General features: G+C 45.1%; 2 protein-coding genes across 4 annotated transcripts in view; both read left to right on the forward strand.

Annotated features, from left to right (window-relative positions):
* Positions 1–12,389, forward strand: part of LOC8028664 (homeobox-containing protein 1) — a 141,858-nt gene extending 129,469 nt beyond the window's left edge. Inside the window, 1 exon segment of the mRNA XM_040218831.3 lies at positions 2,704–12,389. Coding sequence (XP_040074765.3) covers positions 2,704–2,755 — 52 coding nt within the window. The 3' untranslated portion in view covers positions 2,756–12,389.
* A 2,432-nt stretch (positions 12,390–14,821) lies between these two features.
* Positions 14,822–22,112, forward strand: part of LOC8028663 (protein FAM91A1) — a 41,108-nt gene continuing 33,817 nt past the window's right edge. The window contains exons 1-10 of one of the 3 annotated variants that reach the window (XM_040218829.3): positions 14,822–15,071; positions 15,921–16,005; positions 16,822–16,973; positions 17,663–17,720; positions 17,808–17,875; positions 18,474–18,596; positions 19,543–19,633; positions 20,568–20,630; positions 20,718–20,824; positions 21,583–21,621. In XM_040218829.3, coding sequence (XP_040074763.1) covers positions 15,015–15,071; positions 15,921–16,005; positions 16,822–16,973; positions 17,663–17,720; positions 17,808–17,875; positions 18,474–18,596; positions 19,543–19,633; positions 20,568–20,630; positions 20,718–20,824; positions 21,583–21,621 — 843 coding nt within the window. In that variant the 5' untranslated portion in view covers positions 14,822–15,014. Of the gene's footprint in view, positions 15,072–15,112; positions 15,486–15,591; positions 15,721–15,920; positions 16,006–16,821; positions 16,974–17,662; positions 17,721–17,807; positions 17,876–18,473; positions 18,597–19,542; positions 19,634–20,567; positions 20,631–20,717; positions 20,825–21,582; positions 21,622–22,112 lie in introns of those variants that run through there. The other 2 variants (XM_029967197.4, XM_029967199.4) reach the window with 2 other exon arrangements.

Below are 22,112 nucleotides of genomic sequence, written 5' to 3' on the forward strand. Positions count from 1 at the left end.
TTGGTTTTTGTTAAATTTGTATCACGAAATGATGCCTTGTCAACTCCAAAGAAATACTGGGAGGGATATTCTACTCTCACCAGAAACGTGAGCAGACGACGCATCGCCCCGTTTGTACTGGGAGCGGCTTTCCCATAGCTTTTGTAACTCTTGCTACTTCTCGGTCGGTCAGCTCAAGCGAGGAGGTCTAAAATATTAGGAGAGAAAAATTAATCATAATGTATCACCTAAGTCTTTGGTGCGAAAAAACTAAACTTTCAGGTCGAAGTATAAGACAACAGAGGAGAACGTTGCTTTGAAACATTCTCTTTTGTCTCTTCCTTCTATTTGAAAGTTCTTTAATTTTTTTCGCACCCCAATCGCAGGTGTCACATTATAATTAATTATCACCAGCTCGCTTGCACACTCATTTTTTTTTTCATTAAGGAAAAGACATTCCTAGTTCATTTAGCCCCCTTGAGTGCAACAATCCAGTGCAAGGGGCACCAACTTCAGAAGAGGGTCTTCTGAATATGGCTCCATTCCTGAAAAAAACTACTCTGTAGCCACTTGACTTTATCAAATATTTGCCGCTGTTTTTGAGGTCATGCCCCCTTGATTACCCCTGGGCAATGCATACCAATTAAAAAAAATCACCGTATAGGGGAATGAAAGGGCATCATGAAAGATTGTATTAAAAAAACTTGTACTTTGAAAGTACATTGTATTTATAGTACTTTACTTCGAGTATGTTGCTCCCAGTGTACTTAATAATTTACTTATAAGCAAATTATTAAGTACACTAATAAGTAAATGAGACGTTATAACGTCTCATTTACTTCATACTTTACTTGAAGTACCTTTTAGATGTACTTTACCCAACGCTGTCTGCGGCCTTATTTTTTGAAATCCGAATTTCGGTTCAGCATCCCTTTGAGCTGGTTGCATGCACGTAGCAACACGACTGTATGAAGCTGGCCTTTCGCACAGAGTTTAATGTTCTTTATACCGTGGACTCTCCATCAAAATTTGCGTCGCAATGTCACAATGGTGTCCACTTTTGTTGATGGCAGTTTCTTTGCAACGACATAAAAATCTAGCGGAGGTGTCATCATTGGACTGTTCGGTGTGCCTAGGTATTCAAGAGGTTATATTCAGCTAGGCTAAAATATGCTTCCGCAGACTCGGGCTGTTTCTGTCCTTTGTGTTCTGTTATAACTCGTTTGAATTTAAGTTACCAAAATGCGACGGTACCTAAAAATTGTTTGCGTTACTGTCATACTTGTCCTGATAGACTTCAAAACAGAACGCTGACTGCAAGATATGCCTTTTCATGGTACCATGATAGGGTATGTTCATTCTCGGAGTGCTTGTGGGTCGTGTCAACGGCTGTAAAGATCCTCGCTGTACTTCTATCCTGTGTTCCTATACCTTTGTCCTGCCTAAAACAGTGTGATCCCGACAATCAAACTGCACTCATCTGGTGAGGAGGCACAATCTTTTTTTATCAATCGAAAATATGTCTTGACTTATTGAAGACAAATACGATCACTACTGGTTTCGGGGTACCCTTAGGTTTGCTCTAGACGCAGCCTTGAAAACCTGTTCACACATGCAGCCGAGAGTACCCAGGACAGCCTTAGAACGTTCAGTAGTGTTGCGATTATAGTGTGGAAAAGACGGTACAAGCAAGAAAGATATACTTGTTACCATGTGGAAGATCATGTGCCATAAGCCATTTTATGGGGGTTAGCACAAAAGTAATGTTTAATTGTTTTTTCTCGAGAACTTTTAATTGCCAAAGTTACAACAATTACATTGCCTATTCCTGAATATTTTGTTCAGGAATGGTTCATGTAACATATATAATATGTTACTTTGCTCACTCTCTTTTAAAAACAATTTTGTATTTCATTGCTAATTTTCCACGTTGAATAAAAATAAAAAGCTGGACTACCTCATTTCAAGTTCCATAATTCAGCAGGAAGTGGACTGATTTTCGCTTGGGATGCTTTGTGTCATGACAACTTTTCGCGTTGTTTCTCGCCAGCCATGTCCGGTCTTGAATCAGAGGGGAATCGCACCAGAAGTGTCCAGTTTCCTCAGACATAGGTATTTTAATGTTAAAGCGCTTGCGCGGTTTAGCGTCGATTCATTTCGACATACGTGACACAGTGGCTTGAAACGCGAAATTTCGTCACGGCTGCTGATACCTTGGTGGACGTTTCACGTGTTTCGAAAACGTAGTACACGAGAGAAAATAAAAAAAAAAAATTCCCCATTTTACCATATTACCTTGGAATCGACGCTTCCGTTACTTAACTTGCGAACAAGAACATTGCGGTGAGAATAGAACGACTTCAAGTGCACATTTACTTTCGTCGACGCTCCAAAGTCGGGTCGACTATCGAATCCAAGTTTCTCAGACTTTCATTATGCCACGCCAATTCTGTAAAAAAACACAGCCGACAAGTGGTCGGCAAAAAGTCCGCACGCAGCGCATTTCGGCCCTAGCGTAGCCAAAACGCCGCGATCGGATAACATACAGGCCTTCCGAGGCGCCTCGTGGCGACAGATCTCCCTTTCGGTGTCGCGCGCCGGCCACCGCTCGACACACCCAACTCTCTAGCCACCATACATGGGGTGTGTTATCTCGTCGGGAGATGAACGCCACTAACCGAGAGTTGCCAACAAGTGGTCATGCCGCGGCGGTTTTCATTGCAGGGTGCCTGTTCCACAGGGCGTCACGCAGATGGATCAAGATGAAGAGGGATAGGTGCAAGCGAGGGAGCGGAAGCCATCGGCGGGCAACGAGTGGCGGAGCGGAGAGAGCATCCCTCGCCGCTCCCAACTCGGCCGTGCTATACTTCACCGTCGGGCATGGTTGAAAGAATGGGGCAAATGTCAAAAGTCAGGAAAAGCTCGGGGCGGGGGCAAGAGTCGCATTTGCCACAAAGATATTTACCAGACGGGTCTAGAAAAACCATTTTATTGCTTTTTTCGTCTTTTTTTTTTTTTGGAAGAAGAACGGGAGTGTGGCAACTTGAGGGATTGGGTGCAGCCGGATTCGTTGGACAGCATTCTTTTGGGCGTAGGTTCGTTACACGGGGGCTCGGTTCCCGCGCACGCCCGGACGTACCACACGGGTACTCTACAAATGGGCGTCCCGTCGAAGCGTGCGCGGTTACGCTGCCACGCGCTAAGCTTTCATTGTGTCGCGTCACCGCTTGGGATTAGGTCTGCTCGGGTGTCGATTGCGTCTTTTTACGAGTGCGTCGCTCGCACGTACGGGCCTTTTGTTCGCATTATTGTTGGGGAAAGAAAAGCCCGCGGCCACGTCCGAGATGATCGGAACCTCTCTTAGTACAAAAGTAGTAACATATATCTTTGAACGCTCACTAGAGTACTTCTTTAGGCAGATAATGTTGTTTCCTGTTTGTACCTCTCCAACTTAATCCAGTCATTGTTTCGTTGCAATAAGGTCGGCCTGAAAAGCTTGGCTTTCTTTATCCCGCGTGATCTAGAAAAATAGTTTGTGTAGATTTTCTCTCCATCTTTCCCGCTTTGATGAACTTTTTTTTCTTTTTTTCTTTTCGGTGCTGGGTGAGATTGATGCTATGAGGCTTTTAACTTCGCCTTTACAAACCCGGTGTTGGAGTGCGCTATGAGCCGCAGTAGTCGTAGAAATTTTATTTTCCAGAGCCTATTATATAGAGCCTGTGTTGTTATGTTGTGTTCCTTCGCAACAGTGTTTTCTTTGAGATGATTTTCCAAGAAAAGAAGCCTCAATTCAGTGTTTACCTCTCTGTATGTTTTGAAGTTTGAAATTCTGTGGGGCCATTTTTGTGAGGTCTTGTCCTATGTTTTGTTGCTGTCCTGAAAATTTCACTGACATCCTTTGGAATGCGTGTTTATGTATCTTTCCGCACTTAAAAAAAAAAACGGGTGTAGTGTTTTGTTTTGCAAGCTATCTGTGGCCGGCTTTCTCACACTACAAAACCTTCTCTCGAATTTCTCTTCTTTTCTTTTTATTGCCGCAGCAAACGTAAGACGTTTCTATTTGTTTTCAGGACCTAGTTGCCCATCACAACCCACGTTTGCCTGATTTCCGAAAAACTGAGAAAACAAACGTACCTGTTGTATTTAAGAAAAAAAGAGAAAAAGAAAGCTGCGTCTTGGACGCAGGAAACAAACTTAAGAAAGGACGCAGCTTTCTTTCTCCCAATGTTCTCGGCGAAATGGAAAGAAGGGTGCGCCATATTTTTGTAAGACCTTCTGCCACATTGAATGTACTTTGTTCCAATACCGTGTATTTTATTTTTTTCTTTTAATTTCTACGCGACCTACCTCAGTTGCAAGTGCGGTCCCCACTAACAGAGTGGTTGAACCACATTGCAGCAACCAAGGCATTGCCGTCTATTTGTTTTTTAAGATACAAAATGCCGCCACATTGTCATCGGATCATCACCTGCCCTTCTTTCGCCAAGCCTGCTCGCCGACTTGAAGAAAGACTTGTTCTACCTCCCTCCCTGTGAACCCATGTTTCCGCAAGATGGTGTGAGCAACGAAAGTGAACTGTCAAATGTTTGAGGCCCACGAGAAGTGCGAGCTCTCGTGTCGGACAAAAAGACCCTCCCGTTCTGCGGGAAGTTGCCGGTGTTTACTGCAATAGCAGCGTTGGACAAAGCAGAGGGAAGCAGAGATCGACGTCGGGAGTCGTGCGTCTGCATTGCGGCGGCGGCTGCAAACATCGCAACAATGTCGGTGCGGCATCATCTACGAACATCGCAATGACATCGTTGCGACATCAGCGTCGAGCATCGCGACGACGTCGTTGTGTGATCGCGGTCTTGCGTCGCGGTGGCATTGTCGTGACGTCGTTTTTGTGTGCCGCAACCTCGCTGCGACCTCGTGCCGATTTCGTCCACACTTGCGTAAGAGTTGATCACAATCATCACGTTTGTGCTGAGTACTGTGTACGGTTTTTGTTGGTGCTAAAATGACGAGAAAGACTCGCGCCCGTTTTTGGCGCCCAAAGTGTGTAACCTGTTCCGAGTTTTTTGAGTGTAGGCATGCGGTCGAGAGCGAGCATAATATCATACTTGTTTGTGTATGATTTTCTTTTGTTTTCTAGATCCTTTATTTATGCTTGTTGCCTTTAGTAACCTCAAGTGTCCTTGGGTGTACTTCTACTTTTTTCCAACTGCGCTCGTTTCTTTGGCGGAAAAGTCACGTTTTGCAGCCGCTTTTCGTATTTTGTTTTGCCTCTCGCGCTCCGTACATGGGCGACGATTGTCCTTTCCTCGCACAAAACCTTTTATTTCTTCGGTTGGCAGAGGGTTCGATGTACAGATGCGCTTTTGGGAACCGCTTTCGGCTTGCTCTCGAGTCTGCGCAATGATACGCTTCGCCGCCATACCCTGTTGCCGTCTGCTCCGAGCTAAAGACGCGGCTAACGAATCGGTGGCGACAGCTGCCGTGCCAGCGACGCTGTTACTCTTGTGCGGCTCTCTCATCGAGGGGCCGCCCCCTCTCGTGTCTCTGTCGCACGCTTTCTTTCCTCAAAGTTCCTACTTCATGCCGTTAACGCTCTCCATTAAGTCGATAACCTTTTTCCCTCCTTCGTCGGACGGCGTGCACCCTCGTCTGCGTCGTCTGGCGGTTCCGTCGCAATAACCGGATTTCCTTCTTAAACGTTTTGTGTGATAGACCCCTCGCCAACTTCCCGTCGCCCCTCCCCTCGAGCTTTCTTTTACGCTTCTCACGACGTGACTCCGCTCGACAGAGCGTGTAAGAATGGTGACCCGGTTTCTGCATCGCGAGCACCTAGAGTTTGTCCGAGTGCAAGATGGCTCGTTAGGGCGTGTCGTTTTGCGCCCGGCGCTTCGTTGCAGGCCCTCGGTCATTAAGGATTCATTTTGGCGCATGGCGCACCTTGCGTTTCAGGGAGACTTTAGCGAGCGCTGTCGTAGAGGTTAGTCCCGAAGATGGTTTTCATTGGTCGTTTCTTAGCCTTTTGGGTTGGAGCGGCGTTGCACGTGTTGTCCGCTCGTTCTACGTTGGCCGCGACCTCTCACAACTGGCGTTCGCTTTCCCATCTTTTAGTTGACGGGTGTGTGCCGTGAAAGGTGCCTCAGGTATATATTTCTTTTAATCTTTTACCATCTTATTTTTGGGCAATGACACAAAAGTCGCGCGTCGCGACTTCCTTTTTTTTTTAAATTTTAGTTGAGGCGAGACAGGGGGAAAACGCCGTTACGTTTGTCTCTGCCGAGGACGTTGTACCGCCTCCCCCTGGGTACAATGCAACAGTTCCTATGTCACATAAATCTCGAGAGTTTGTTTTCTCCCCGAGAGAATGCTCCATGTTTTCAAGAGAGGCTCGTCCTCGTAACAAAATGCCGGGTGTGAAAGTTTCCTAAATGCTGACCCCTCCAGACATTGCGCGTGCCCCCACGTGACGAGCATTTGCAGTCTCTGGCCGAGCACGGTGCGTACTGTGTGACCGGTGTCGTCGTATGGCCGACTTTTCGACGACGCCGTGCTCGTAACTTTGGAACTGTCGTGTCTTTCTTGTCGGTACTCGTTCGTTTCTTAAAACGCCCGTGGGTGCAGTTGTCTGTCCGGAGTGAGTAGTAGAGTGCTTAGCAGACGACACTTTCGCGACCTTTGTGTGCGACCGTGGCTACCGTTGCGTCCAAGATAGACCTAGCGTTGCCGTCACATTTTTCTCGTCGAAGCGCTTACGGCAGCGGCTCAAACTTTAGGTGCCTCTGTGTCACGGGGGGGTGGGGGTTCGAGTCTGCACGTTTTCTGGCGTGGGGATTTTTTCCGAGGGGGGGTTGTTTCCGGTTGGGTGACTTTCTCTACTACCTCTGCCGATTCACACAAAACATATATATATATAAATATATATATATATATATACATATAGTATATCTACACTGCAGCGTCCGTGTCTGTGCTATAGTGTGCTGTGGCGGCTTTCGTTTCGTGAAAAGTTTTCTTCTGCTAGCTTGCTTACCGGTGACAGAATCTTTTGGGGGTTCTTCCTTTTTTTTAATTGTGTTTTATTATGTTTTGTTTGGCATGCATGCATCTTTGTTTGACATACCGCGAGTGCGTATGTGCACAGGTGTGTTTAGATACCTTTGTATTTAAACGCAACCCACATTTCGCGAGGCACTTTTTTTTTTGTTCCGTCTTTTGTAATTGACACATGGCCTAGGTGATGTGTGCTACCATTTGTCTTGTTTTTATTTTGTTTGTAATCACAAATCAGTGCACATCGATCCAACGTTTTATATAATGCGGTCACACTCGTGCCAAAGGCAACAACAGTACCTGACAGAACGATGAAACAACCAGCAACGTTTCTTTAAAGGGGAAAAAAAGAAAAGTGTTTTGGGCACCTGCTGAGTAGCTTCCGCGTTCGATCAACCAGAGTCCACGGCGGGAAGCTTTTAGTGCGGAATTCTCGGAACAGATAAAAAAGGCTTCGGATTTTTGAGTGGGTTTCAAAAGAATGCATATACTGCCAACGTTACGCTGTAGCGAGTTTCAAAGTCTGGCCATTGTTTGGTGTTTTATGTCCTAGCTCTTTTAGCTTCATCGTTCAATACAGCCCCCGCTATGCTTGGACGACCGTTGTCCGTTTGTTTTTATTGTTTCCATCTTGAATTTTCTTCCGTGAAGCTGTCATACATTTTGTTGATGTTATTTCGATTGGCGGACAAACTGGCACTGTAATGGAAGTAAGAAAAAAAATTGTAAGCATGATACCTGGAATATCTTTTTTTAGGTTTTGCATTTCGAGGCGTTCGTCAATTTCTCCCGAGTCTACTCTGGCCGAGTTTTGAAAGAAAATTTATTTTGAGCTAAACGGGTGTAGCATGGAACTCTTCAATATTGCCGTCTCCTCTGGGCAAGGTCGTGAGCAGCGTTCACATATTTGGATTGGATATCCGTCGAATCGGACAGTTAACTTGCCGCGGGTACGACTCTGCCGTGCGAGAACCGAAGTACTGGCAGACGGCCGGAGAAGTCGTCACTCATTCTCGTATGGCGGCCCTTTCCCTGCCCAGTTTTAGTTTGCGAGATGTCCTCTCGTGGGCCTCTTCCGCGGTTCAGAGCTGGTGTTGCCTTTGGAGTTTGAAAAGTGTGCATAGGAACGGCCTACGCCGGCGACTGGACCGGCGTAGGACCGATGTAGGACCGACTCTTGTCTATCCGACATGCCTATTCAGGCAAGTTCTCTCGCGGGGGAAGGCGGGAGAGAAGAAGAAAAAGCCTCAGGTTTCGAGAAAGGAGTGAAGGCTTTTACCGTGTAGCATACCGTCCAGCGTATGGAGGTCGCAGGAGGAAAAAAAAAAGGCGTGGAGTGCAATGTTGTGTTTTTGCTTGGCCAATCCCGGTGTGGTTTTTTAGTCCGATTTCCTCGTTTGTTCTACTCGTTTCTTCGTTAACTCGCGAGACCGTTTTTCCGGCTTTTATATGTACACACTCACACTAGACAGACATGCAGACATTCACACATACACACACACACACGCTCGCGATATATAAATATATATATATATGTATACATACATCCTCTGTGCCTCTGAAATGCACATTATCTACCTCCCAGTAAAGCAGGTCCACGTGTGAAAAAGATTTGGAGCAGCAGCAGCAAAAAAAAAGGCGTGCAGACAGGAGAGAAAACAAAAAGAAGTTGAGACGAAGCAGCAGTTGGTTTTACAGAAACGGTATTTCTTTCGGCGGGGAAATAAAGAAAGAGTCAGTCCGTCGCTCATTTTAGCCCGAAGGAGCAGGAAAAGTATCGGGACCGCGGTTTTCGTCCTCTGTAATCCTAAAGATTAAAGGGAAATTTGTGCCTTAGGTTGCAGGGGAGTCTCGTTATTTGATGGCATTTTTCGAATCGGTGTAAACAAACGGCAAGAGCCTCAGAGTCGGGTATTCGCGATGAAGGTCACCAAGGTGTGGACGTTTCCGTAACGCTTGCCGTTGCGTAGCACGAGGCGGTTCGCGTCCGGCGCAGCAAGGCGATGGGCCACGTCGATTTACGGGGCAAGTCCGTCTGCATCGGGATTGTTTTGGGACCGTACTGGGTTGCGCCCGTGTTGGCAGACTTTGGCCTTGGGTGATGGGACACTAGCTTGTAGGGCAACTTCGTTGGAATTCCGATCATACTGGGTTGCGTCTGCATTAGAAAGAGAAAGGCCGTAGGCAATGGGAAAGTTTAATTTACAAGCCTACTTTGTCGGAAGTCCGATCAAGCGGGGACCATACTGGAGTCTGTCTGAATTGGGCAGAGGAATGCTATATGGGACAGTTTAATTTACGAGGCAACTACATTTGAGTTCTGGAACAGCTGTATGGCGTCTGCATTGGAATACATGGGGCTATCTTTGAAAGATGGGACTTACACTTGGGTAGAAAATACTTTTAGTGAAGAACTGCGCTTGAAACAATCTGCCCTGTGTGAAGGAGAAATTTAAAAGTTGAGGGTAAGAGGAATGCCGAAACGACAGTGTTTGCCATCCCAATCGGTGTGCTCATGCTGCATTTGAAAGGAGTACTTTTAGCACTGCAATTGAAAGGCTGGCATTACAATGGCCACATACCTGAAGGTTGTGATTTCGAAACGAGCCTTGTCGGGCACCAAGGGGTCGAAGTAGCCTGGTTTGCTTTAGTAAGCGTGCTAACGTGTTTCTTTATATTTTTTTTATTAGGGTCCGGAACGTTACGAAGTCTCAGTGTACCTTATTCCGATCCTGTCCCAGTCCTCCAATTCGGTGTCGATCGAACTTCGTTGCTCTGCCTAACTTTCAATCAATCGGATGCCTAGCATGTGCAGAGGCCTGGTGGAGTTGCCTTCTAGGATATACCAGGAAACCAATAAAAAGAGTCCCAACTATTAACTCAATAAGTCATGCCTATGGAAGCGTGTACACGTCGTCAGGTCGAATTGGATGGTTTCTATTTACACTCAGAGGGTGCAAACGAAGCGGGTTCTGTGTCTCAATGCCTCTGCTGCGCCGGCGGAAGAATCGGCCTGTAATTGTTCGTCGGACAACCAGATTGGATTGTGTCTTAGGACGAGGACCGTCTTTGGGTTACGGTGTACTACAAAATAAAGGAAGGTGGGCAAATTGATTGTGAAAATAGAGACAGATACAAAGATAGGGCGCTTAGAAGCATCCAGACTCGCGAAGATGAGATAAAAATCACTATTTTTGTTGAAGGTAGAGTTTTACTTAAGTATGGATATATATTTTGTTAGATGGAGGGTTTTCTTTTTTATATCGGGCGCATATTTTGTCATTTCTCACGTAGCGCACGGTATGCGTACATAAAACTTTGTGTCATGCCTCCCACCCATCCCCTTACGGTGTATCTTGCGCGAGACGTTGCATGAAACCACTCTCTGCCGTGGTGTTTTTCCTTTTTTTTTATTATGCACTTTGGTATCTCAGGAAAATCAGGAGGGGGCCATATACCTGGTTGGGAGACAATCCGCCTTTGTCTTTTGAGACAATTTTTTTTTTTCCTAATTGTTTTTAAGGGCTGAAATTGCACAACCTGGAAAGGGGGGGGGGTTCTGTAGCACGAGCTCTGTGCTGGTTTCTAACACCTCCCAGGGTATGGCCTTCTTTCACAGAGTAACGATGATGTGTTTTTACTTTTCCATATTTGTTTTTTTGTAAAAAGTATACACAGAAAAGTTTGACATGCAAAAAAAAAAGTGTAACTGCCTCAGTGTTTTGTTTCATTGTGTTTTGAACTGGTATTTGTAGCTGACGGAAGTAAAATCGCTGCTTTTTGTGGTTCGAACATTTGCACGCAAGCTGTAGTTATTGGGACATCAATATCCAAAAACAAGAAAAACATGAGTGAAGCATTTGATTATGTCACAAGCCCTGATCAACTGGTAGCTTTTCCCTGAACAATACTTTGTGCAGTCCTTGTTGTCTGTTCGCAAGACGAGTTGCGACTGTCCTGCTGTTTTGGGTTTCTTTTGTGTGTGTAAGCAGTAAGCCTTCGCCGACTAGAGCACCGGCCTCTAACGTCCGCCGGTAGAGTTAGAGTTCTGAGACCAAAATTGCGACATCGGAACAACCTAATGGGAATATGTAGAGACTTCAGAAAAGCTACTTGTATCATTCATAAAATTTGGATGGTGGGTGTTTTTTCAGCGAAGGCTCGCCGTTCCATAATTGCAGATGAGTGTCCGTCGTTTAATTGGCAGAAGTCCTTTTTTTTTTTTTCTTCTTGTGACATTAGATGTCTGCTCCTGCTTGCCCCGACCCCTCCAACACACAATTTACATGTTTTGACCAACACATCTACTACCTCATGTTTAGTTCGACACTTCTTGTAAGATGGAGTCGGAGATTTAATTTAGGTTTAATTGCTTAGGCTTGCCTAAACAACTACCTACTTACTTCTGAGTTGAAACAGGATCCGCACATTGATGTGCGTCTAAAGGTGCCCGTAGAGCCGCGGTCTGTCCCAACATATTTAGAACAGACGGCTGCAGACAACCTCACCAAAAGTCGATCCCGAAATCGGGCATGGGGCTGCAGGAGCAACATTCGTGCCATCTCTAGTGTCATTTTTTCTTAAAGAGCCTCACATCCAGTAGTTGGCCATTCCAGCGGAAAAATTTGTTTTTGTGGAGCACGGGTTTTTTTTAAGCGACCTCAGTATTCACAGTTCCTACAACTCTCTCATGGCTGAACATAAACATGAACGCTACTGATGTAACACAAGTACAAAAAAAACGCATCTCAGCCTTCTCACCCCCATTAGAACGAATATGGCTTCATAGCCACCCTGTGTATGAAAAAAAAAAAAAAAGAAGAAAAGTGGAAAGGCTCGAGAGAACGTAGGGCATGCCGGCGTCGTAATCGCAGACCATCGCCCTTCCAGAGTAGACGAGGCCAGGGCGGATTTTAGCTGTTCGGAAAAGTCGTAGTGGAGGGCTTGTCTTACGTTCCCCCTGACAAGCATGGTCGCATGACCGCAGATTTTTACAGTGAAAGCGTTGTCCGGACGGACCGGGTTGTTTCACCTCTGCCGGATCTTTGAGGGAGCACGGTTTGATATCTTCTTTTTTTTGCGAGTTGTCGGAGCCCTTCTTACAGGAACGTGTCGGTTCGTCCTCTGTGTTGCGGGGATTCTCGAAACAAACAAAAACGGACCGTCTGGTTGCTGGCGCAAGGCCGGGAGTTTTCTTTTTAGCGTGTAACGTGGTGTGTAGACGTTCAGTGCCAGCAAAACTTAAAGAAAACGAAAAAAAGATGGTGGTGTACACTGTGTAGTTTCTGTAGCCCCTCCCCCCTTTTTTTTGTACTGCGTGTAATGGAAACTTAATAAAAATTTTTAGTTTGGTAAGTAACCACCGCTGCCGCTGCCTCTGTATTGCTTACTGAACGGATCCGCTAGGTTCCCAAGTTTTGGGCTCCTGTCAAACATTGATTCAAAGATGTTTTAGCAAATGGTGGAACTTCCTCATGTAAAGAATGTTTTAGGATATCTGTCTTTTTTTTTTTCTGCTCCAAGAAAATGGACACTGCGCTTGTGTGCATTCCCTTCGTGTTCATCTCCATTGGCTCTTGCAAGTTTTCTGATGCCTCAGCTTCACTAGAGCAATAAACAGAAACAATTAACAGCAACGAGCTTTACCGTAAAATCCCGAGCAAGCGCCGCTCAAAATTTGGACATAATGATGTAAAATTGGGGAATGGGTGCACCTTAGATCAACAATATGTAAATATATGTCCTTTCTGTATTTTGCAAATGTTACAAAATTGAGGGATGGGCACTTATGGTGGAATGAGTGGATGCTCGGTATTTTACGGTAAGTATAAGCATTGTGCACGCAAAGGTTTGGCCGATATCAAGTCGTTCATGTTCAAGAGCACCCAGAGACTGCAAGCCTGTTAGGGTTACCCTTGCATGCACACTGTACATGCTTGAGGTAGGTCGGTGTCATTTTGTTTCTATTTGTCTCTCTAGTGGGCCCCGAACAAAGACATCATGCACCAAATAGCCCGACGCCATGTCTTGTTAGGCCAAATTACGACTGCTCGTATCTGTAGACCAAACGGAGTATGTGCTGCTTTTGCTGGAACTATGTGCTGTTTGAACCCTTGATTATAAAGAATATCTAAAGATCACTATACTTTGTTTCAGCTTAAAGGCTGTTGACCATACTCTAGATTCTGCAAGGCAGAAGGTCCTCCTCAGCATGGGGGAGAAGGAAACAGGCAATGGTGGAAGGGGGGAGGAGGAAGCGAGGGAAAAGTGGGAAGCTAATAGGATCAATGAAACTTGAAGCAGGGTCAAAAGCGCAACTCACTGGGCCTTCTTTGATTGGTTCAGTGATGATAAAACATGTACATGATCATGACGAACCTCATGATTGTGCGCTTATGACGCGGTCTGGTTGGGTTATCAGCTTGTTGTGTCCTCTGCAACTGGGCTTGGGTGAAACGAAGTATTCCTTGAAACCAATCTGCGAGGCTCGGACATTCTTATTTTCCCCATTCGCTAAAATGTTTTCGTCGCATGTTGAAGAGGCCTAAAATTCAACTGAAGCCGCTTAATGCATAAATGATTTTCTTTTTTTTGGTGGGGGGTGGGGGGGGGGAGTAGTCAGCAAGTATATTTATGTATTGAATGTATTGATCTTGTCCTAGATCCAAAAGCATTAATAAGGAGGTGTTCCTTTAAAGGGATACTTCAACGAAATTTGAAATAGTCCCGTCGTGTTCAAAAATGGGTTGAATATGATCCACAATATCCGTAAATGACAATCGCACGTTTGTATTTTGATCCTGGTGGCTGTATTTTTCGTTATAAACGGCCCACTCTGGCAAGCGCTCGGAGAAAGCCCAGCTTAGAGCACGTGACATCCAAAGCAATCGTGACATAGGTCATCTCAAGACGAGCAAAGCTACGGCGAGGCTGACGTAGAGAGGTTGGCCTAGTCGTTCCAGCCACCGAAGCGGCTGCTTTTGTACGAATTTTGAGTGACGGGTTAATCTTCTATAATCTTTTAGGGGGACAATACCGACTTCTGAGACACACAAAAGGGATTCTCGGGAAGAGGGGAGTTCCTCCTTCCCCCCTTCTCTCGTCGTGGCCGAAGACGAGACAACCTCAGTCACTAGCTGTCAAGGTTCCTAGACGAGCATTACAAACGAGGCGTTAGCGACATCCACCAGGTGCTCTTTGCTAATCTTTTAATTTGTTTTAAAATTCCTTTTTTGAGACTTTTTTTACCAAGATATTGGTATGTTCCATGTGATACTGCTCTTTTGAACACATATAGACCAAAAAGATGAGCACCGAAATTTCGTTGTAGTATCCCTTTAATGTGTGCAAAACCTAAGAAGTAGTTCAGTTAAATTGTTTAGAACGAGACAAACATTACTGAAGGGCGGGAGGCACTCACTTGATCGAATGGCGTTTTAGCGAACGCCCACGTTTGACCGAATGACGCTTTAGCGAATAGTCGGACGCCGCGAAGCGGCGTTTTCGGGTTGGCCCAACCAAATGGGTTCTCATTTTTGTAATGAGCCGCCGCAGACTCGCCGCGAAGCGGCGGAAGCGCAGCGCGGCGGATGGGTTAACGCACGCCCCCGTTATTCACTAAAACGTCATTCGCTCATGTAATATGGACCCCAATTTGACATAAAACAATAGCATTTGGTGATATGTGGCATAATCATGAAGAGAAATGGGCGAATCTTTCTGTTTTTCTGCAGCGGGTACAGTGACGTCGAAACGCCAAAATATATTAGAAGTTCTTTTTTTTTTATTATTTTATTAATTCATATTATTTGACGAACAGTAACTAGACGTGCTCAAACGTCTACTCCCCGAGAAGAGCAAACCACAGGAGCGAACAGTTACGGGGGCGGAGATTTGTCGCGCTTGTTACACACGTGACCGCTTCCTCTGATGTGAGAAGGGACGCATTTTGGTGGATAATATCGCATACGACAACTCTGTGAATAATACAAATGACGAATGAGTCGATGTCTGCTGAACTATTCCAACCGGAGGAGCTGTGTATAAAGGTAATCGTTTCACGCGTCGCTTTTGTTCTTTCTAACAGCGCGCACAACTCATTCGGTCGTATGATAACAAATGATAAATCGTATGATAAACTCACTCTTTTGAAGAAGCCGACCTAATTTGAAACCGAAACCAAAACTGGAGTTTTGGCATACCAAATTCTTTCTGTATTTGGTCCTCGCAGTCAGTGCTATCGACAAACGCATCGAACAACATGGCTTTCCGTCGCCCTTTTTTGCGGCTTGCCAAGTCGACAAATTTCCCCTGATTTTTTCGGGCATACTGCTTTTAATTGGACGTTTCTATGGCCTAGCTGTTTATTTCCTCGAATCTACCGGGAAACGATGAGTGCAGATATCGAAAGCTTCATCAGCAAGAACTGTCCATGGGGAAAACTTCCCGACAGTGCAAAACTGGTATGTCGCCTTCTTTTTTCTTCGAGTTCAAAAGTTTTGCTGTCAAGAAAAGTCGGTACAAAAACAACGAAGCAGTACTGATAAGGTGACGTAGCTTTGATGTGTTACAGTTTGTTGCATCGTTACGTTCATATCCTATCACGTGTTTGGCGATCAGTCCTTAGTCGTCAGTGAACATCTGTGCTGTCTGCTAGATCAGCTGTTTATTTGCTCAAAGAGATGCCTGCCCTCAATGGTAGATTGTCTTCGCCTCATTTCTATGCGCTAACACTTCCTTTTGGTAGTATCGTCCACTCACCGTCTTTAAACGGAGTACAGATCATGTTTGGAAGGCAATTACAAGCAATGGCTTTGCTGCCATCAACTCTGAATGAAAACACCCGCTTTGCCTCTGACTTTTTCTCTTTTCTTTTTTTCTTTTTTTTTTTTTTTCAGCTCCTGGGAAATTCAGAAAAAGAGTACGAAAAAAGCGTTCTTCAGTACAGCATAAAAAACCAGCTTAGGTTTCGTGGAAATCTTGGTAAGTACTTTTAACTGACATACATATCCTTTCACACCTTTTAGTATTTTAAGAACATGCTGATTGAATCGCAACAATTAGATCTTTGGGTCAGCTTGATGATTTTTTTCCCCATCTTTTTAATGCCTCTTAATGCTGCAATTTTGAGTAGACTCTGAAAGGCTGTAATGCGAGACTGGCTTTCACGTTCCCCAATTAGTTGTTTCCGCAGTGTGCTTGACAATTGGATACGCTGTAGAAATTGCGCCTGGGATTAAAGCAATAGGCATCATCAATTCATAATTTTGTTTTAATGTTTTATTTTTTTATTTTTGTTCTATAAACTGCAGCGTGCTATTCCCTTATTTTTTTTTTGTCACTATAATAACGAGTATGGTGCTTGGAATACGTCTCGACCGGTGTGATTAGGATCTTCTTATTCCACCCGTGCATCAAAAGTGGTCCCAAAGTGGTGACAAACGATGTCGGAAAAGCCCTGAGTGTTACGCCGTCGAACGTCACGGTTCTGGCGATTGGTCGTAGAAGTTACGGTGAACAGCACTAGCAAACAGGAGCGTCGCCGTCGTCACGGCGTCCCAGCTCCTGGCTGCCGAAGCTTCTGGGGACCGTCCAGCTGGACGGTGACCGGCAGCAGAAACCGGCACCTTCCACATCTACCACTGCCGCTGCGACACTGCCGTGAACACCGTCGGGTGGAAATCGAGAAACTGCTTTTATGGACGCGGCAAACGTACCGGTCGGAGACTCGTTGCACGCATCATACTCGTAGTGAGAAGCCATCCGGCATTTACACTGGCGTCTGCTCCTCTGTGGCAGTGCGGTCGTTTCATCGAGACGAAAAGTCCTACTACGAGAACGTGCTGCAGTACAGCCGCAGCCACCTGATGCTCTACCCGTACCACCTGTCGGACTACATTGTGACGAGGATGAGGATCACGCCGTTCCAGTACTACATTTCTGTCATGCAGGCACGTCCAGGCGCTTCTCGCGCCGATTTCTACTTCGCACGGTGGTTCGAGGTTGAGCTTCGTTCTTTGTTGTATTTTTCTTTACCTCGGCCCCCTCAAGAACATTTTGCAGACTTGCGAGCGGCACCGCTTGTCGTTACGGCATGCTTCGTCGGAGAAATTCGAACGCGCAAGCTCCGAATCGAATACGGGGTGCGTGTATGAGAGAGTCCAAACTAAAGGAGAAAAATTGGCATCTTTCTTACTTTGCTTGTGGAATGCATGTGAAGCTACAGATTGTTTTTTTTTAATGCAATGCTACACCATTCTGATGTAAGTGGAAAGGAACCTATCAGCATGCTTGTCCGTTCCACGCTGTGGTTGGTACCGCCACAATTCTTAGTAACAAACGAGTTCCTAACACCTCCTTTGATGATCACAGCTGAGCACATTGTCGGGTGTTGTTATTAAGACTACACAACTGAAAAATGCAATTAAAAGGTTGAAAATGGCTACCGTTTACAAATCCAGAATGGTTTGCGACTGTCCATTGCTCAGAACTATTTGTTAAAAGTTTTAAGTTCCGGCATCTCTAGTCATGTCGGCTCCCTTTCTTGAGGCTGTCTAATTTCGCCGAAGCAGCTGCTCGAGCTTTGGGTGCCAATCGTCTTTATTTATGATCAGAAAATAAAATGGTAGCTGTTTCCCAGGATTTGATGGAGCAAGAGCGAAGCTACGATTCGTTGCCCAACTTCACCGCCACCGACTGTGAGTCTCAACTTTTGTAAACTTGTTTAATTTAATTTTGAAAGCGCCACGAACGTTTGGCAATGGTGACGGCACCTGTCGTTGCAGGCCTGCGGCTTCTCGGCATTGGCCGCAATCAGTACATCGACCTCATGAACAAGTGCAGGTCATCAAAGGTCAGTACAACTCATGGCACGCTTTGTCCGATCTGTGGACCAATCTTGATTTCTTTCCTGTGTTGTCTCTTTTACAATTGAACAACTTTAGTTACTTATTAAAACTGCTAACCTCTTTGTGGAGGTTGTGGCAGAAAGGGTAAGCTCGTTTTAATCTGCAAGAAGTTATAAACAAAAGGAAATGAATTGTTGTTCAAACACAATAGTTCTATAAAAATGCAAAAAAAAATAATACAGACATAGTCAACTTTTCACAGACAGCCTTCTAACGTTTCTAAGAACAATTCGACTGAAGGTGAATGAACATGGACTTCAGGAAGGCTGTTCCACTTTTCTACTGTACGTGGGAAAAAATAAAATTTAAATGAGTTGGTGCGATAAAGGTAGGGTCAGTGCAACAGAGGCTACTTTGCAAATTTTGCGTAGCTCGGGCCACTCGTGGCGTTAAATATCTCAAGAATCGATGTTAAAATTGCCGTTCAGTAATGTGTATGGTAAACACTTTAGCTTCGCTGAACGGCGCCTTGCAGGTAGGAACTCTTCCTAGTTGGGCTTCCTTGTACAGTGACGCGTTGCATGGTCATCTTCTTGCTTGCAGAAATTTTTTACTGTGCGGCGGAAATCGGTGCGTGACCTGCTGCCTTCGAAGCCTGTTTCCGATGTCCCCATCGAACCCTGGTGGGTGATCAGCGTCGGCTACGTGACTGAGGACGACATCAAGGCGAGTCCTACTCAGTTGCTCCTTGTGCACGTGTAGCTTTGTGCGCCTACTGATGAGCTTTTCCTTTCATAAGGCCGTGCAAATGATGTTTTGTGAAAAGAGTACTGCGGGGTCATTTTTGAACTTTCAGGTGGCAGAGTGTGATTGTATGGCGTTGGTTCCCTCTGCACTTTGGAAACGAAACACGAATGTGGTTGAAGCTGGTAGGAAGAGCTTGGAAAGAAACTGTCTCAAAGCCTCCAAGTGATAGCTGAAGTTTCACCTAGATGCTCGGCTTCTTTAGGCATCTAAATGGTATTAGCGCACACGTAGAAAGAAGGTACAGGATAAAGCACTACTCACAACTTCATGTGTGTGCACTTACCGTTTAGATGTTTAATTACCAACTAGTCCCGTTATCTACCCTTTTAGGGCTTCTTTGGGGGCTGGGGAGTCTAAGAGTGATGCAGCACTTTTCGGCTTGGTCTACCTTTCTTCCTTTAATATAACTGCGGTTCCCTTTCCTATAAATTTATTTGAATTAACTTCGAAGAACATATATTGAGCTCATTTCATACGAAGGCATACCTAGTTGGCATTTTTTTTTTGACAGATGCATGCATTTTCTTGAGCGTTTTTAATAAAATGAAGTGTTCCACAATGTCCTTTTCTCCAGTTATGAGAGCATTCAACAATGTTTTTAAACATGAACTGCTTATGTTTTTCGTTAAGACGCTAAAAAGCATCTGTCATTGTCAGTGTACTAAACGACTGTTTCCTAGTTTTCTGCAATTTCTTTCAAGCTTTCTAAGAGATTATTCACCAGTTTGGACCACACAACATGGAGGGCATTGCTGCTTTGCCAATGCACATAGCTGTGTCAGGAGCATTTGGCTTCCCTGCCTTCACCTCACAGTGGCCGCAACGTTTATTCCATCTCCAAAGTTTCTTTCGTTGACTCTCGCAGATGGTGACGCCATCGGAGAAGGAAATCGTTGACAAAGTGATCGACGACGGTCCACAGAGAGCTGGCACGCTGAAAGAAGACGACGTGAGGAGTATGTTTGTTTGCACGTCGTTCACTGTAGTGTGGTGCACTCCGTTCCCTAGTTTCGTAGCTCGCGTAGCGAGCGAGAGGCAGTGATCGACTGCCAGTCTCTTCCTTTATTCTAACGTGCAAGCTTATTGTTAAGGGGGCCACTAAAATGGATTTTGAGACCGTCCTCTTACGGCGCGAACTCATCCTATGTGCCGAGTTTGCCTGAGCATCCCGGGAAACCCACAATTGCAATCGTGTGTAGCCTTGTTTCACACTGAATTTTGACGGAACATTGCTGCGCACACCTTTTTTCGGGACAGGTATCAAAAGATTTGGTTGCGTTTGTGAAAGGAGGAAAGGCCACACATGATTGCGATTTTGGTTTTCTGGGGTGCTTTGGGGCAAAGGGTGTTGGCATAATATTTGACCATACTTTTTTTTATAAAAAAAAGCCACACACAATCATATTTTTTTTATCTTCTGGGATGCTTAGGGCAAAGAGGCGCGTTGCAATGCTCGGTTGCATTTAGTGGAGAGAAAAAGCCGCACACATAGTTTTGGGTTTTCTAGAACGCTTGGAGCGCATAGGTAGCGTTCGCATTGTAAAAGGACAATCTCAATAGCGCATATTACAGGTTTACCTCCTTGACATTCTTTGAGATGCGTATGAGTATGTTTGGTCTAGCCACATGTTTGCAGTAAATTTCAACAGCGTACCTCCTGTGAGACCAATTTCTGGGATCCATTCGAGGCGCATCTGACCCGCTTCCTTGTGCGGCAGTGAATATTTAAATTTTTTGTTTCGTAAATTTACTTTACCTTACGAAAGGTCTGCTGCGCTTGTGTGTCATTGTACATGAAAGAGCTTAGCGCTGAGATTATGATCAGCAAATATCCTTAGAAATGAACCGATGAACCAGAGTAGACGCTCTAAACTTTGTCTCCTTGGTCAGGTTTGTACGTCAAGGGTCTGGTCTACCTGGATGTTCCGATGGACGACCACGACTGCATTTCAGGTGATTCCCACTCTCATCACCCTCGGAAAGTGATTGTGGGGAGGGCTTGTGGTTCACCCTCGCTTTTCCGTTCTTTCTGTCCTCCAGTGCCTCCCCTTGAGGGGTTTGTTATGAACAGAGTTTTAGGAGACTATTTTGAAACCCTGCTGTACAAAATTTTTGTGTCCATCGATGGCAACACTCCCCTCTCGGAGGTGAGTCAGCCGTCTTTCTATCTCGTCTGCGTAGCTGCTTTATCTTGTACGGTAGTGAGTGCCAAAAATTGTGTGAGCTCCCTCGAGTCGGACTCCTCTTTAAAAATCATACAATTTACATATAGAGTACCCTAGTTGAACACTTTTGAAAATTTCCATAGCATTGAGGTTTTCGTTTTGACCTTTGGGGCACAAGGTTTGAACCCTGTGCTTGTCCCTGGTTGTTCTATGACATAGACCCCCATTATAATTCTTTGTGCCAACTTCTGCACCGAAGGAGTTTTTTTATGTTAGGGTACATACAGAGAATGCAGGTGATGCCAATCTAGTCGGAGGTTTATCGCCTAGCTGAGCTTTAATTTCCAATAAGGCAGGGTTGTTGTAAGCTTATGGAACTTGTTAGAGACATTTGAACTGGGGACATGCCTAGATGCTTTGAGGCGGCTTTATTTTTTGCGTGCCTCTTTGATAGTACATTAAGCTGAATGAATTCATAAAATGCTTTGGATGAGCCTTTTTGTTTTTAATGAAAGATTGCACGGTAGACACAGATAGTGGTCAACTATCGTTTATGCCTCCTTTCTTTGTGGTCTGCAATTTTCTTATTTTCTCCTCAAAACATTTGCTAGACGTGAGTAAAGGGGCTGCTATTTCATGCTAATTTATTCGGCATTAGAAACCAGTGTTTACTGAAATCGCAGAGAAACTCTTCCTTCGCTCCATGCCAGCTATCTAATGGTATTTTGATGTGATTTCAGCTTGCCACTGTGCTACAAATAGACCTACAACTTGTTAAGGTAACCCAATTTTTTTTTCACTGCCCCGGTAGAAGCATTAAGGCATGAATGAATGATGCTTCATATTGCATTGGAATGCAACAAAGCACAAAGTCAGCAACTGAGTTTGTGAGCTTGTTCCTTCGCATATTCTTTACCTCATTGGCATTGCATTACAATTAGGGGTGTGTGAATATTTTAATTTTCGAATAGTAGCTCTAAATAATATGCTATTCTTTATTCGCTTCGAGATGAACTGTGTAATTCACACTTTTCGAAGTGTTGATCAGGGCGGGTTAGCCCCATTGAGTGCACTTCGTGCCGCGCATTGGTGATCTGCGGAGAAGCGATACCCGCAGAGCCGACATCCCAATCCCATGAACCTCGCTTTGCTTTAGCGCACCGCTTAGGGAAAGAAACACACCTTTAAAGTAGAATGGTGCCTGCGTGCACCGGGTGTATTCAAAAGAAAGGGAAACTTTGGGAATGTTGATACTGTGCAATCCCCTTAT

This window comes from Ixodes scapularis, unplaced genomic scaffold, assembly GCF_016920785.2.
Source record: "Ixodes scapularis isolate PalLabHiFi unplaced genomic scaffold, ASM1692078v2 PGA_scaffold8__174_contigs__length_109621045, whole genome shotgun sequence".
In the NCBI taxonomy this organism is placed as follows: domain Eukaryota; kingdom Metazoa; phylum Arthropoda; class Arachnida; order Ixodida; family Ixodidae; genus Ixodes; species Ixodes scapularis.